The 17,997-nt window shown below is 43.0% G+C and overlaps 1 protein-coding gene across 1 annotated transcript; it reads left to right on the top strand.

Moving 5' to 3' along the window:
* Positions 1 to 626: 626 nt before the first annotated feature.
* LOC120066433 (ras and EF-hand domain-containing protein homolog) lies at positions 627 to 17,494 on the top strand. The gene is made up of 15 exons (XM_039017795.1): positions 627 to 822; positions 2,101 to 2,247; positions 3,552 to 3,642; positions 3,922 to 4,017; positions 5,415 to 5,602; positions 6,111 to 6,182; positions 6,746 to 6,794; positions 7,015 to 7,100; positions 7,522 to 7,855; positions 8,629 to 8,761; positions 10,059 to 10,140; positions 14,020 to 14,134; positions 16,083 to 16,184; positions 16,663 to 16,739; positions 17,223 to 17,494. The coding sequence occupies exons 1-15, from the start codon at positions 662 to 664 to the stop codon at positions 17,308 to 17,310; spliced, it is 1,821 nt and encodes a 606-aa protein (XP_038873723.1). The 5' UTR covers positions 627 to 661; the 3' UTR covers positions 17,311 to 17,494.
* Positions 17,495 to 17,997: the final 503 nt, after the last annotated feature.

The raw sequence follows: 17,997 nt of genomic DNA, 5'->3' as shown, positions 1-17,997 counted from the left end.
TCATCATGAACACGTTTACATCCATTAGATCAGTTATGGAGCGCAAATAATACACTATCCCACTCCTTATGAACATGAAGTTCTTACAACGACTCGTCCTGTACTTGGATACAAATCTCTTCTGATGCTAATCATAGTGTTGAAGTGTTTTCCCAGGGGCTTATGCCTGGCTGGCAGCTGTTGTACCATGTACTGTATTGTTAATGTAAATACTCCAGAATCCTTCAGGTCCCCAGTCGTGTCAATGGCACCTGACAGTGTGTCCTGCTCCACAGAGGCTCCATGGAGAGCTGCCACTCAGTGCCGAGGAGCTGGAGAACGTCTTTGACACCCTGGACTCTGACGGCAATGGATACCTCACCCTGGAGGAATTCTCCTTGGGCTTTAGTAGGTTGACTATGTTCCCTTCTCACTTTCTACTATCCACTGTATGTTTATGTGCTGTGATTGTAGTGTCTTCCATTTCCACATAATAACATCAACAGTGCTAGTGCACCGTGCAGGCGGAGTATGGTAGCTCAGCGTAGGTGCAGGTGCAGGTAGAGAGAAAGAGAAGGGAAAGAGTGGAGAGTGAGAGTAAAGGATATTATGAATCATCTCCTGGACTCTTGTTTCTCTAGGTGAGTTCCTGTTTGGCCAGAGGATCTCTGCAACAGAGGGGATGGGGGAGGCCAGCCCCATTGCCAAGGAACCCACTCAGGGTCCTCCAGGCGCCCTGTACCAGACCCAGTGGGAGGAGAGGTTGGTGGACAGCGAGGACGAGGAGGAGAAGCACTTCTGCATGCTAATGGAGAGCTTGGGAGCCAGCAATGTCTTTGAGGAGTGAGTGTTTTTGTCTTATGCAATCCTTTGTCCACCCCTCAACAATGCCCTCAAATGACCTATTTGTCTATTCCATTAGATTGGTCAGCTGTGCAAAACAAAAAGCACTGTAAATTGCCACTCCTTAGTAGTGCTAGCCACTCTACTTGCTGTTTCAATCTACTTGCTTTGATATTTATCTGGAAATTCTGAGCTTAACAACCAAGCATAGAACAGATTAAATCCTGAAGTGTACTGTCTTCTTCCCTAAAAACATCAGACATAGGAAAAGTTCATCAAAATTGATTTGGCTTGCTTAACCTTCGACAAATCATTACAGTCGACGACATTCATGTCTATGAAAGTATTCCTGACATTGGTGACTGGGTGCTGGTACCAATGATTTTGGCTTTTTGAACTCCAGGCATTGGGAGGGAAAAGATAAAGCCAGGCCTCGTATAACGCATGACTAGACTCACCTTTAGCAAACAAGTACAGCTCAATAAAGTTCAACAGTAGTAGTGGAGGATGTACATTTGATAAGGACATCCTATTGACTGTGTAAACCTGGGTTAGAACCAGAGAGGAATGCTGACAATTTACATCAGATCGGTTTGTGCACCAATTTCTGGTGTGTCTTCCTGAAGTTGACATGGGGTAGGAGTCTACTGTAAGGAGTCTTCCAGAGGTCTGCGAGTCAACAAGTTCACATTTCTATGAACAAATCCATCAAACATATGCATTGCATGGCGGAGGATGATTGTTTTGTCTTTCCACACATTCACCTGCCTTTTACAATACAATGTTCAATAGCAGTCGTTATCTGAACACTGACGTGAATACCTGGGCACAGACAAAGATGGCTTTAAACCGTCAAAATAGTTATTTTCTACTAACCGGAAAGGGGATTTTCAAGGCAAAGATCATCTTGTCCAAGTGTACATTTTAAACAAATATGTAAGCATGGTTGCAGGCAGCCCACAGCCACCCACTGCCTGCCTGTCCACAGCCACCCACTGCCTGCCTGTCCACAGCCACCCACTGCCTGCCTGCCCACAGCCACCCACTGCCTGCCTGCCTACATTGTCCTAATTGTTCACATTGACCTTGTCTTAAAAGAAAGTCTATTCATGGCTATATTTATATGTCCATACAATTCTACTTCAAGTATAATTCAATTTCTTTCCTCCAAGAAGAACCTCAGTACAGTTCTTCTACAGAAATCTAACTGCAGTATACAGACTGTATTCCAGGTATTGTCATTCAGGCTAATCTTTGTTCTGACCCGCTTCCCATCAGCCCTGGTGAGGTGCGTAGTCTTTGGGCACAGCTGAGGAGGGACGAGCCGCACCTCCTGTACAACTTTGAGGAGTTCCTGGCCAGAGTAATTTTACAGATCACAGGGGCCAACCAGGAGAGGATGGAGATGGAGAGCGCCCTTAAAAGGTTAGTAGCCTACTACTTCATTCATCAGATATTGGTGCACATGTAGGATTTAGGCAATTAGCAGCCCACTGTTGCCTGGTCCCAGATCTGTTTGGGCTGTCTTGCCAACTCCTATGGTCATTGGCAAGGCAGCACCAACATATCTGGGATCAGGCTAGTTCAAAATGTTCCTTTACAGAAAACCTCATTGCCTGAGTAATGAAGGGCGAAGTAGCCTACTGCATGTACTTGCTATGTGTGCCAGTTAGACCTTTATGGCATGAAGGCATCTACAAAATGGTCGACCCCAGGTATGTATCTGTTTTTTCCCCGTTTTTTCATTCTATTACTAAAAGCATCACTTTTTCTTTCAGATTTGTAGTCCTTAGTTAAGCCAGCTAAATTCCACACATTGAGTGTTAGTTCTGCCTTGGGAGGGTAGAAGTGTTAAAGTTTTACAGTGTGGGCGCAACAAACATTTACTTCAAGAGACACATTTACTCAACCTTCCAGTTCCAAAGCCATATTAAGTGTTTGTGAATGTTCTCCCTCAACGCCAACTTTCTTCAAATCATGTCGGGCAATATGTACAGTATGGCAATTTTACACAAGGAATACTACTCCACAATCTCTACCTACAGTACTTGTTTATTATGTCACGTTTCAACTGAGCACAGCTTTTGTACCACAGTGGTGCATTATCACACAGTTTCACATAGTTGAAAAGCATCCAGTTCGGTGGGCTGTTTCTGACAGAAATGAATGCAAATGTTGCATAAGGCTGCTATGTGGCTCACACTTTGCAGCTGTTTCAAAATGTATTGTCAATGTCTTTCTTGCTGTAGTCTGAGCTGTAGACACGCAGGGATGTTTGATTAAAGCTGACCAGAGTAGTCAGGCCTGGAATGGTTCAGTAATTACAGTTATCCCTTTTATCTTCAGATGTGAACTACATGTAATGCTAGACTGATAATAAGTGTTATGTTTTCATGGTACTCCCTTGAAAATCAATTTGTTGCTGTGCCTGTTTGGAATGCATCACAATAGGTTACAAATACCTACTGTATGATTGAAATGGCAGACTGGAAGCTCATGTAAGATCTCAAGTACGGCATTTATGTGCTGCCTATGCATGTGATTCTATGCCTATGCATGTGATTCTATGCCTATGCATGTGATTCTATGCCTATGCATGTGATTCTATGCCTATGCATGTCATTCTATGCCTATGCATGTCATTCTATGCCTATGCATGTGATTCACCAAACTAACGGAATATGCTGTATTAGCATTAACAAGATGAAAATATTTCTAAATCCGAACAGAAAATCAGCAACACATGACGATGAGATCCATCGCTTATATGAAGAAATGGAACAGCAAATCAAAAATGAGAAGGACAGGATCTTACTGCAGGTAAAGAGATCTCCCACTGAATACAACACACTTGTTAGTAACTTCAGTTTTCTGAGATCTCTCTTTCTCTCTCTCTCTCTCTCTCTCTCACACACTTTTTCTCTCACACTGTCTCACACTCTCTATCTCTCACACACACAACCTTTCTCTTTCACACACTTTATCTCTCACACTCTCTCACACTCTCTCACACTCTCTCTCACACACACACACTCTTTCTCTCACACTCTCTCTCACACTCTGTCTCACACTGTCTCTCACTCTCACTCTCCACTACAGGACTCTGAGCGCTTCCTGTCTAGGAGTCAGGATCTGGAGGATCAGCTGTCCAGTAAGGAAAGGGAGCTGAATCAGATCTTCCAGAAACAGAGGAGGGTGAGTCAGGACACCAATGATGAGAAATTGATCATCACTGGCATCACAGTAAAGGATAGAATTCTACTGTACAGAACGTATCATTATTATTTATTAAATCAAATTTTCCTGAAAGTGTTTTGAACAATGTGAAATATCAACTCTGATTGATCTGGAATGAATTGTGACCAGCCTTATTAGTAGACTTGAAGCTCTAAGAGCTGTCCCTGAGTGTCTGCAGCTTACTCTCAAATGAAAATTAGATGATGATAATACGCAACAATAACACTATCAAAAACAGAACTCCGGGCCTCCCGGGTGGCGCAGTGGTCTAGGGTTTGGCCGGTAGGGAGATCCTTGTCTCATCGCGCACCAGCGACGCCTGTGGCGAGCCGGGCGCAGTGCACGCTAACCAAGGTCGCCAGGTGCACGGTGTTTCCTCCGACACATTGGTGCGGCTGGCTCCTGGGTTGGATGCGCGCTGTGTTGGGTTGGGTTGTGTTTCAGAGGATGCATGGCTTTCGACCTTCGTCTCTCCCGAGCCCGTACGGGAGTTGTAGCAATGAGACAAGATAGTAACTACTAACAATTGGATACGATACCACGGAATTGGGGAGAAAAGGGAGAAAAGTACAATTCAAAAAAATATATATATATAAAAAAAAAATGAACTCCACAGAAGCTTTTAAAACGAATTAATCAAGGAGTCTTACCAGTGCATCTCAATTTGCTTTATAAAAGGAAACAAGGCCTTAATTCGTACTGTGCCCAAGTCACCAAAGCCTTCACTCAGATCTCCCTGGCACCATCCACATTCCTCTCTGCCAACCAGAAATTGAATGGCAGAACATTGACTGGATTGGGAATGTCCATTGTAGATATTCTATTTCTATGGTGCCAACACGTCTCTGTAGAGCAGGCATACAGGCGCTATGCTGGCTAGCCTAATCACAGTGTCGCTAGATAAAACGTCTCTTATGTTGTTGTGTTGGATCCGTTGTGACACTTGGGCTTATATATTTAGAACAGTGATAGTAGTGTTTGAGGCTGCATTCAGACAATAGCCTTATCTGCGTGTCCTCACACAACCTCTGGCTTTAATGGATGCGTGTCAGACCAGACCAGTATGTGTTTAGAAGATATCACTTGTTTCATCCTTTGATTCATCAATGCTTGGTGTATCATAACAATCACACATTGATCATACTCTACCAATCATAGACCTCAGACCGTGATTGTTACTGCATAGTAGCATCTGGGATATGGTGACCCCAGATCAACTGGCCTTGCCATTCTTCAACACAGATATGAATGAAATGAAAGTGCAGGTTATTGTAGTGCGTCTGCTTTAGGCTGTAGTGTTGTTTTGTGTGTTGTCACCTCTGCTTGTCTCCTCTGTGACCGTGTCCCCTACCCAGTGGGAGCATCAGTGCCGGGAGCTGCACAGCGAGCAGCACGTGACCAAGGTGGAGAACGTGGCGCTGAAGCAGACCAATGAGGAGCTGGCCCAGGAGCTGGAGCACACCAGTCAGGAGCTGAGCCTTGCCCAGGAGCAGCTGGTCCTCCTGCAGGAGCAGTCCTCACACCTGAACCAGGAGAGGGAGATGTAAGTCTATCTGGCTGGCTGGATGGCTGGCTGTGTCTGGGATCCTGTTTGGGTGTTTGTTTCTCCTTGTGAGTCCATATCTTAGACCAGTGGTTTCCAACTTCGCTTCTTGAGCACCCCAAAAGCCCCGAAAGCATTCCTGATTCAACTCATTGAGGGCCTGATAATTAGTTGAATCAGGTGTGCTTGTCCAGGGCTACAATAAAAATGTGTACTGTTTGGGGTACTCAAGGACCGGAGTTGGGAACATCTGTCATAGGCGTGACTTGCATTCAGTAGCGTCTATAAATCACATGATTATGAAGGCATAAATGTATAAAAGCCTCTATACCTAATTTATGTTGATGTAGTTCTGTCCTTGTGATGTACTTGTCTGTTAATGTTCTGTATTATATAATGTTTTATGTTCTGTTTAGACCCCAAGAAGAGTAGCAGCTGCTAGCTGATAGGGATCCTAATGAAATATTGATATTATAACATGAATATGTGTATTTGTTGTCCAACACAGGGAGATGTACCGGGTCACAGAGGGATTGCAGAGGGAGCAAGCGAGCCTGCTGAAACAACTTGACCTGCTGAGGTAAAAGTGGAGATGGAACAGACAAACACACACACACACACACACTAGGAGGGGCAGTGGGTTACTGTATATCAGTTCAGAGCCACTACTCTCCAAATCAAGGAGCAATGATCATACTGTACAATACTGAAGGTTATGTTATATTCACTACAAACCAAGACCACACATCAATCCAACAGATAGCATTGACCTCAGGCAAACTCCTCAAGCTGTTTTATACTAAAGCAATGAGGCACGAGGGGTGTGGTGCATGGCCAATATACCACAGCTAAGGGCTGTTCTTAACCACAACGCAATGCGGAGTGCCTGGAAACAGCCCGTAGCAGTGGGAAATTAGTCATATACCACAAACCCCCGAGGTGCATTATTGCTATTATAAACTGCTTACAAATGTAATTAGAACAGTAAAACTAAAAGTTTTGCCATACCTGTGGTATACAGTCTCGTATACCATGGCTTTCAGCCAATCAGCATTCAGTGCTCGAACCATCCAATTTATAATAGTGCTTAGAAAGTATGTATTTCTGTTGCAATGAACCCCTTCCTTGTTATATTATCTTCAGGGAAATGAACAAGCACTTACGAGATGAGCGAGACATGTGCTCTTATCAAGTAAGTATACACATGTGCAATGTATTTATTAATCATTCTCTTTTCGTGAAATCCCCTTCTATCTATCTACAGTATCTGTATGTCTGTTTCTATCAAGTTTGATAGATACTAACCTAAAAACATGATTCCTTGAAAAGCATGGAATCTAGAAAACATTTTAAATCAAATCCAATTGCAATCAAATTGCAGATGAATTTGTTTTTCTTTTGTTGTTTTGCAGAAACTGAGGAATACTGTTAAAAATCCTGCTTGCAACCCGAGGCCTGGATCAAAAACTCTGAATCCCTTTGACAGAAAGGCCTTTAGGTATACTATTTGCTTAGAAAGGCTTTTAATACAAATTGAATGGATAGTGCCTGGTGCTGTTATGGAAGCCTTAATTGATACAAACGTTCAATTCACCTACAATACACTCTTGTTCAGTATGAATATGACTGTAGTTTGAATAGTTATTAATAGTGAATGATTCATATTTTCTAAGTAGGTGGCATTGCAAAAAGTCAAACAGAGCACATGAAACATAATTCACATGTTGGACAGAAAGCTGCTCAATAGGGCTGCAGTTTTAGTTCTGTGTAGAACGTGTCTGTACAGTATTTACATTGTTCTTAATATATGCAAATGCCTGTAAGTCAATTCACATTCTACATCCATACCATTGTACTCCATAAAAATCATTTGTTAGCCAATTTCCCCATCAATTTCCATCTCATCCCTGTCTCTCCAGTGAGGATGAGGAGGTAGTGCTCCCCCACTCTAAGAGGAAGAGTCCGGGTGGAGTGAATGGCTACAGCCTGGAGGACGTGGTGGATTCCAGACCCCTCCAGAGGATCATCTCCATAGAGGAGGACCACCTACCCCAGCTCCTTCAGGATAACTACCAGACTCAGCTCTGGGAGTGGCATGAGGAGGCCGAGGAGGAAGAGCACATAGAGCTACAGATGACCTCTATAAATCCTCCCAGTTCTCCAACGATGGAGCAGCAGCCAGTTGACACCAGAGAGACAGAGATGCCTACATCTCCCAGGGGCCAGCCTGTCGGAAAGGAGACTATGGGGAATGTAAGCATGTAGGACAAGGGCTCAGATAGAGACACAACATCAGTGTTGGTTTGAAATTATGTGGAGAGACATTGTGGTCCGTCTACTGAAAAGACTAGAAGGATTCAGTTGGCTTGGCATAGTTATCCTCCATTTGAAGTGAAAGAGATTGTTCAGCATTTTCACATTATGTTCCCTCCAGGGTCGTTTGTAGGTCACCAGGTTTTTGTTTGTTCTCCTGACCCCGTAAAGAGAGGTGTGGGGGAGGAGTGTAGGTGGATGTACAGCACAGTGTGTTTCCAACAGACCAGACCTGAGATAGGAACAAAACAGTCACAGGTGTTGTGTTTCTCACTTTGAGTGAGTTGACCCCGCAGTGAACCTCATAAACAAGATTAGCTACTTGTATTAGTGTTTGTTGAAAGAGTGTTTCCATGATTTACTATCGATTTTAGAAAATTACTATGTATTTCAAGAACTTTGTTTTACTATAACAGAATAATATAATAGGATAATAGTTGTGGAGTTTCTTGGAATTAGGGGGCTAATTATGCAGTGTTCATAATATTTTCAAATTTGCTGCTCAATGCTCAAATATTTGTTGCCATGTCATTGTTTGTAGTGTACTCTCTCCCAGTATATATCGAATTGGATACTTGCAATCTGAATTATCCTGGTAATTACTTGAGGAAAAGTAGACTTGAGTACATAGTGAGTTTGAAAGAGTTGGATGAAACTTATAATATGAACTCTTAACACACACATCCCTCTTTCACTCTGTGTTGTGTTTCCAGGAGGAGGTTGCAGCGTTGGCCCCAGACCGCCTGTTTAAGATCGTCCTGGTGGGCAACTCCAGTGTGGGGAAGACCTCCCTCCTCAGGCGGTTCTGTGATGACTGCTTTTACCCAGGCACCTCTGCCACCGTCGGTGAGTGGCCTTTCCAGGCTTCCTTTTTTACAGCAGAGCAGGGTTGTGTTCATTAGTCACCAACGGAACAAAACCAACTGAAACAGGAACTACCTGGAATTGTTGTATAAGAATCTCTCATTTTATTTTACGTTGAAAAATGTTTCGCTACGGTGTGCCCTAATGAACACGACCCAGAGCCGAGCCCCAGTCCTGTGGCTGGTTGACCTCACCCTCCCTCTCACACTGGCTTTACTCACTAAGCACTTTAAGATGCTGATTGTTTAACACTGTGGAAAGCTGATTATGTTGTGTTGATCTTGCACTTATAGGCCACAGCCTAATAAGCAGAGAAACCATATTGTGGTGCTGTATATTGACTGACTTGACTCACACTGACCATGACTTGGATTCTTCCGATTGGCCTTTCTGTTGTACTGTAGGTTAATGTTGCACACCCAAAACGAGTTTGTTCTGTGTGTGACTGAGAGCATACTCAATTATGTCATGACTCACCATACCATTTTATATTGGTTTAATTCAATTAAGTATTTTCACTCATACAGTGCTGTGCAATCCCATCGTAAGTCAGTGCACCATTCTGTAGACATGAATCAAGCGCACTGTAAGTGTATTGGGGATCTTGTAGTTTTAAACCAGTAGAGCTAGGCAGACCAAACAGCGCCACATGAAACAGCTTGTGAAGTCACAGTGTTCCTCTCCTGTCATTCTGCAGCCTGGTACAAACAGCTCCACATTTCTTCATATCCTCTCTATTTAGGCCCTGTTTGGAAGCATTTGATTCTCAAAATAGTCATACAATTCTGAGAATGTATTTTTGTTGTTGAGAAAGTCAGATAGATTTCGAATTGTGTGGTCCCTTTAGAACAATATACAATATCCGATCAACTCCTGTTGACGCAATTGTGACGCAAGCATTGACAGAAAACATGTTGTTCCTCCGTTTCTATTTGAGCACTGGGGACAAATGTAGTCGATTGGAATCATCAATGGATAAGTAACATTTCAGAAACTCAGAGAAGGACATTGCCATATAAAGTTCCACATGTTATCCTTTGAAGTTCCTTGTTTTATCCAGATTTAGCCCGGAAATCAATTTTTGGTTCCTTTTATCATTTTTGTATCTTATTACGTGCCCATCATTTCTGAAAATGGGTTTACTTTTGAAAATGAATATGGATAAAAAGTCAGAGGAACAAAATATTATTGTAAGGCAAAAGATAGTAAATGACTATAAGTGACAATAAGTGACTTAAATCAGATTAATGATATATTGTCTGTCCTGCATCATCAACAGGCATAGACTACAGTGTGAAGACAATACGGGTGGACAACAGCCAGGTGGCGCTGCAGATGTGGGATACAGCAGGACAGGAGAGGTGGGAACTCTACTAGGTGGATTTACACATGTTCAACCTTTTGCCTCAGCAGCTTTTATTTTGCTACATGCAGTTAGGCTGTATGGCGCAATACTGCTACTATGGTTAAATGTCAGTATTTTTACGTATTTTAATAATGAGACAAAAGTTTTAAAAGATCAAATGACATGTAATGTTGTGCATGAGGATAAAGTACAAACGGGGGAATTCTCAGTCTTACAATTACTCACTTCTCCACCACTTCAGGAGAGGACTATCAGAATGGTCCTGCAATAGATAGCAGCCGTTTTACAGGCTCCTGAACAATTCTACTATTTTTTTTTTTTTTTTTTTGCGCTGATCGTAACTTTTTTGTACATAATGTTTCTGCCATTGTTTCCTATGATCGAAAAGGGCTTCTGGACACCAGAACAGCGATCAATAACCTTGATTTGGATTAAGATTTCTACTTCAACAAGTCGTAGGCACAGGACATAGTGCTCATTCTGGACCAGACCCTAATCCCAGAGAAAAGAGAGGCTGGCATGCGGGCACCCTGACAAAACTACATTGGCGAGTACATAAACCGCCTCTACAATCAATGGAGAACAAACTGGATGAGCTCTGTTCAAGACTATCCTATCAACGGGACCTGAAGAACTGTAATATCTTCTGTTTCTCAGAGTTGTGGCTGAACAAGGACATGGATAATATACATTGAGTGTACAAAACATTAGGAACACCCCTTTTTGCCCTCAGAACAGCCTCAATTCGTTGGGGCATGGACTCTACATGGTGTCGAAAGCGTTCCACATGGATGCTGCCCATGTTGACTCCAATGCTTCCCACAGTTGGCTGGATGTCCTTTGGGTGGGGAAGCATTCTTGATACACACAGGAAACTGTTGAGCGTGAAAAACCCAGTAGCGTTGCAGTTCTTGACACACTCAAACCGGTGCGCCTGGCACCTACTACCATACCCCATTTAAAGGCACTTCAATCTTTTGTCTTGCCTGTTCATCCTCTGAATGGCACAAATACACAATCCATGTCTCAAAGCTTAAAAATCCTACCCTTCATCTACACTGATTGAAGTGGATTTAAACGGTGACATCAATAAGGGATCATAGCTTTCACCTGGACAGTCATGGAAAGAGGTGTTCCTAATGTTTTGTACACTCAGTGTACATCTAGCTGGTTTTTCCATACATCGGCAGGACAGAACAGCAGCGTCAGGTAATCTCAAGAGCGGAGGTGTCTCTTTGTTAACAACAGCTGGTGTGCCATCTCGAGGTTCTGCTCGCCTGAGTTAGAATACCTAATGATAAGCTATATATAGACCATACTATTTACCAAGATAGTTTTAATCTATATTTTTCATAGCAGTCTTTTTAGAATCACAAACCGATGCTGGCACTAAGACTGCACTCAATGAGCTGTATAGGGGCCATAAGCAAACAGAAAAATGCTCATCCAGAAGCGGCGCTCCTAGTGGCCTGTGATTTTAATGCAGGAAAACTGAAATCCGTCCAACCTCATTTCTACCAGCATGTCACCTGTGCAACGAGAGGTGAAAAAAACTATAGATCATCTTTACTCCACACACAGAAACGCATATAAATCTCTCCCTCACCATAACTCTAACCTCCTGATTCATGCTTACAAGCAATAACTCAAATGAAGTACCAGTGACGCGCTCAATACAGAAGTGGTCCAATGAAGCAGATGCTAAGATACAGGACTGTTTCGCTAACACAGAGTGGAATATGTTCCGCCATTCATCCAATGGCATTGAGGATTGTACCACATCAGTCACCGGCTTCATTAATATGTGCATCAACGACATTGACGAACCATCAAACAGGCAAAGCGTCAATACAGGACTAAGATCGAATCTTGCTACATCAGCTCTGACGCTTGTCGGATGTGGCAGGGCTTGCAAACTATCACGGATTACAAAGGGAAACCCAGCCACGAGCTGCCCAGTGACGCAAGCCTACCAGATGAGCTGAATGCCTTCTATGCTCACTTCGAGGCAAGCAACACTGATCCATGCATGAGAGCACCAGCCATTCCAGATGACCGTGTGATCACGCTCTCCGTAGCTGATGTGAGTAAGACCTTTAAACAGGTTAACATTCACTAGGCCGCAGGGTCAGATGGATTACTCAGAGTATGCGCTGAGCAGCTGGCAAGTGTGTTCACTGACATTTTCAACCTCTCCCTGACCCAGTCTGTAATACGTACATGTTTCAAGCAGACCACCATAGTCCCTGTGCCCCAGAACGCCAAAGTAACCTGTCTAAATGACTTATGCACCGTGGCACTCACATCTGTAGCCATGAAATGATTTGAAAGGCTGGTCATGGCTCACATCAACACCATCATCTTGACACCCTGGACCCACTCAAATTCGCATACCGCCCCAACAAATCCTCAGATGACGCAGTCTCAATTGCACTCCACACTGCCCTATCCCATCTGGACAAGAGGAATACCTATGTAAGAATGCATTCCATTGAATACAGCTCAGCCTTCAACACCATAGTACCCTCCAAGCTCATCACTAAGCTCAGGGCCCTGGTTTTGAACTCTGCCCTGTGCACTGGGTTCTGGACTTCCTGACGGACCAACCCTAGGTGGTGAGGTTAGGCAACAACACATCCGCCATGCAGACCCTCAACACGTGCTTAGTCCCCTCCTGTACTCCCTGTTCACCCACAACTGTGTGGCCGCGCACGACTCCAACACCATCATTAAGTTTGCAGACGACAACGGTGGTAGGCCAGATCACCAATGACGAAGAGACAGCCTATAGGGAGGAGGTCAGAGACCTGGCAGTGTGGTGCCATGACAACAACCTGTCCCTCAACTTCAGCAAGACAAAGGAGCTAATCGTGGACTACAGGAAACGGAGGGCCGGGCACACCCTCATTCAAATCGACAGGGCTGTAGTGGAGTGGGTTAAAACCTTCAAGTTCCTTGGTGTCCACTAAGGATCTCTCATGGTCCACACACACCAACACAGTCGTGAAGAGGGCACAACAACGCCTCTTCCACCTTGGGAGGCTGAAAAGATTTGGCATGGGCCCTCAGCTGCACCATTGAGAGCATCTTGATTGGCTGCATCACTGCTTGGAATGGTAACTGCTTGACATCTGACCGCAAGGCATTACAGAGGGTAGTGCATACTGACCAGCACATCACTGGGCTGAGCTCCCTGCCTAATGATCAATTAGCCTTTTAAAATGATCAACTTGGATTAGCTAACACAACGTGCCATTGGAACACAGGAGTGATGGTTGCTTATAATGGGCCTCTGTACCCCTATGTAGATATTCCATTTTAAAAAATCTGCCGTTTCCAGCTGCAATAGTCATTTACAACATTAACAATGTCTACACTGTATTTCTGATCAATTTGATGTTATTTTAATGGACAAGAAATGTGCTTTTCTTTCAAAAACAAGTACATTTCTAACTTTTGAACGGTAGTTTACATATCTACCTCAATTACCTCGTACCGCTGCACATCGACTCGATATTGGTACTGGGGCGTCAGATGACCTAGCGGTTAAGAACGTTGGGCCAGTAACCGAAAGGTTGCTTGTTCGAATCCCTTAGCCGACTAGGTGAAAAATGTGTCTGTGCCCTTAAGAAAGGCACTTAACCCTAATTGCTCCTGTAAGTCACTCTGGATAAGAGTGTCTGCTAAATGACTACAATATCCTTGTACCTCGTGTATATAGCTAAGTTATCGTTACTCTTTGTGTATTTACTTTTATTTCTCTATTTTCTTTCTGTCTGCATTGTTGGGAAGGGCCCGTTAGTAAGAATGTCACTCTTAGTCTACACCTGTTGTTTAAGAAGCATATGATGAATACTATTTTATTTGATTTCAGGTATCGCAGCATCACCAAGCAGTTCTTCCGCAAGGCTGACGGTGTGATAGTCATGTATGACATCACTGCTGAGCAGAGTTTTACCGCAGTGAGGCAGTGGCTGACCAGTGTACAGGTAGGAAGTGCCCAAACACTTTACTGCTCACCTCTGACATAGTACTACATACAGTGGCAAGAAAAAGTATGTGAACCCTTTGGAATTACCTGGATTTCTGCATAAATTGGTCATCAAATTTGATCGGATCTTCATCTAAGTCACAACAATAGACAAACATAGTATGCTTAAACAAATAACACACAAATTGTATTTTTCTTGTCTATATTGAATACAGCATTTAAACATTCACAGTGTAGGTTGGAAAAAGTATGTGAACCCCTAGGCTAATGACTTCTCCAAAAGATAATTGGAGTCAGGAGTCAGCTAACCTGGAGTCCATTCAATGAGACGAGATTGGAGATGTTGGTTAGAGCTGCCTTGCACTATAAAAAACACTCACAACATTTGAGTTTGCTATTCACAAGAATCATTGCCTGATGTGAACCATGCTTCGAACAAAATAGATCTCACAAGACCTAAGATGAAGAATTGTTGACTTGCATAAAGCTAGAAAGGGTTACAAAAGTATCTCGAAAAGCCTTGCTGTTCATCTGTCCACGGTAAGACAAATTGTATATAAATGGAGAAAGTTCAGCACTGTTGCTACTCTCCCTAGGAGTGGCCATCCTGCAAAGATGACTGCAACAGCACAGTGCAGAATGCTCAATGAGGTTAAGAAGAATCCTAGAGTGTCAGCTAAAGACTTACAGAAATCTCTGGAATATGCTAACATCTCTGTTGACGAGTCTGCGATACGTAAAACGCTAAACAAGAATGGTGTTCATGGGAGGACACCACCGAAGAAGCCACTGCTGTCCAAAAAAAACATTGCTGTACGTCTGAAGTTTGCAAAAGTGCACCTGGATGTTCCACAGTGCTACTGGCAAAATATTCTGTGGACAGATGAAACTACAGTTGAGTTGTTTGGAAGGAACACACAACACTATGTGTGGAGGAAAAAGGCACAGCACACCAACATCAAAACCTCATCCCAACTGTAAAGTATGGTGGAGAGAGCATCATGGTTTGGGGCTGCCTCAGGGCCTGGACAGCTTGCTATCATCGACGGAAAAATGAATTCCTAAGTTTATCAAGACATTTTGCAGGAGAATGTTAGGCTATCTGTTCGCCAATTGAAGCTCAACAGAAACTGGGTGATGCAACAGGACAACGACCCAAAACACAGAAGTAAATCAACAACAGAATGGCTTCAACAGAAGAAAATACGCCTTCTGGAGTGGCCCAGTCAGAGTCCTGACCTCAGCCCGATTGAGATACTGTGGCATGACCTCAAGAGAGCAGTTCACACCAGACATCCCAAGAATATTGCTGAACTGAAACAGTTTTGTTTTGTAAAGAGGAATGGTTCAAAATTCCTCCTGACCGTTGTGCAGGTCTGATCCGCAACTACAGAAAACAGTTGGTTGAGGTTATTGCTGCCAAAGGAGGGTCAACCAGTTATTAAATCCAAGGATTCACATACTTTTTCCACCCTGCACTGCGAATGTTTACACGATGTGTTCAATAAAGACATGAACACGTATAATTGTTTGTGTGTTTAAGCAGACCAGAAGATCAGATCAAATTTTATGACCAATTAATGCAGGAATCCAGGTATTTCCAAAGGGTTCACATACTTTTTCTTGCCACTGTAGCTCATAAAAATGTAGATCGCACTGAGGGCCTCCTCCTGCTCAATAGCACATTCACTGTATGCCTACATAACATTGATATACAATACCAGATCAAATGTGCTACTTATTGTAATTCATACTGGATATCTGTAGAGGCACGATACATGTTACCATTCAATATCGTTACGTATTCAGTGACACAGTTCAGAGTACATCATGTCCACTATACTGATAAAGCCAGCTTTGTCATGTACTACCAGAGAGAGAGAGAGAGAGAGAGATCTAGCCCTAATGTAATGCCTCTGTGTCCATCATCTCCTCTCTCTTCACAGGAGGGGGCTGGCGAGGACATTCCCATCATGCTGCTGGGGAACAAAATGGACAGGGGGAGTGAGCGGAAGGTTCAGACGAGAGTGGGTGAAAAATTAGCCAAGGTCTGTCTATCAGCCATTCCCTGGGCGTTGTTAATGGTCCAGTCTTCAACCCACAGGCTTCACAGTGCCCACATATCTTCTCACTGAATAAGTAAAAGCAACAAAATGAGGCTTTTTAACGAGACTTGTGTGTGGTCATTAATATGGCCCAGGATTTTTTTTCTACTTCCTACATCCTTCTTTCATCTATGTTTTCTTTTCCCTTTCTTTGGGTCTGTAGTTTCTATGGTGATAGATAATTGCTAAGTGCCTCAGATCAGTCAAGAGCTGCTCTTCTTTTTCATTTTGCTCCTATGGCCATTAGTCCAGATGATGTTTACCTTAATGCTACTAAAGAGGCCTGAGTACTAGGAGATGGCTGTGTGGGAGAGGAGACTGATAGACCTACTACAGCCGCTTCCAATCACAGCGCTGGTCTGTACATCCCATTGACTTCATGTTTGTCATCCGGTAAAGACTTATCAAATCTCCTTTGCAGGACTGCCAGTTGATTTTCTACGAGTGCAGTGCTTGTTCCGGACAAAACGTGGTAGACTCAATGGTAAATTTGGCAAGGTGAGTTGAGTAAAGTGCTGTGAGGGATTTTTAACAGGACATAATTCCTACTTCTTCCACATATCTATTGTCTTAACACTATTTGTCATTTTAATTTAAGCCATTAATTAACAAGACTATATATGACGGGAAAACAAACTTAATACTGTCAGGCCAAAAATGTAATAACTCTGCTTGGACATAGTCCAAACTGGGCTTTATGCGGTCTGCAGTGACTCACATTAAGCCAAATGTGTCACGGCAAGATTAAGAAAACAATGACCAATCTTATCATTCCTAAATATACACTTTAGACACGTAAAACATAACTTTATCCTACTACTTCAATAATAGGATCAGAATGTTATATTGTGTGCAATTTCTTCTCTAGTCAAGTCACTGTAATAGAGGTTGAGTTCTCACTCGCAATAATAAACAATTAACCTGAAGTATATGTGTGACTGGCGCATTTCTGAGTGAAATCTCTTCTGCTATGTCTTCTAGAATTCTGAAAGAGCAGGAGGACAGAGAGAAAGAGAAAACGATCCATCTGGTGAACAGCCCTTCACAGAAGAAGAGGTCCTGCTGCTAGCAACAAAATGGCTATTAGTTACTGTCTTCACAACACCATAGTGTACCTGTTCAGATGTTCACTGTACATTTTAACCTCCGGTCCTTAGGAACTCAAGGATCTATAGCACAATGCAGTTGATGTCGGAAGTTCACATACACCTTAGCCAAATACATTTAAACTCAGTTTTTCACAATCCCTGACATTTAATCCTAGTCAAAATTCCCTGTTTTAGGTCAGTTAGGATCACCACTTTATTTTAAGAATGTGACATGTCAAAATAATAGTAGATTGAATTATTTATTTCAGCTTTTATTTCTTTCATCCCATTCCCAGTGGGTCGGAAGTTTACATACACTCAATTAGTATTTGGTAGTATTGCCTTTAAATTGTTTAACTTGGGTCAAACATTTCGGGTTGCCTTCCACATGCTTCCCACAATAAGTTGGGTGAATTTTGGCCCATTCCTCCTGACAGAGCTGGTGTAACTGAGTCAGGTTTGTAGGCCTCCTTGCTCGCACACGCTTTTTCAGTTCTGCCCACAAATTTTCTATGGGATTGAGGTCAGGGCTTTGTGATGGCCACTCCAATACCTTGACTTTGTTGTCCTTAAGCCATTTTTCCACAACTTTGGAAGAATTCTTGGGGTCATTGTCCATTTGGAAGACCCATTTGCGACCAAGCTTTAACTTCCTGACTGATGTCTTG

Source organism: Salvelinus namaycush, chromosome 21 (assembly GCF_016432855.1).
Source record: "Salvelinus namaycush isolate Seneca chromosome 21, SaNama_1.0, whole genome shotgun sequence".
Lineage (NCBI taxonomy): Eukaryota > Metazoa > Chordata > Actinopteri > Salmoniformes > Salmonidae > Salvelinus > Salvelinus namaycush.
Note: the sequence above shows the minus strand (reverse complement) of the source record. Positions and strands in the feature narration are given on the sequence as shown.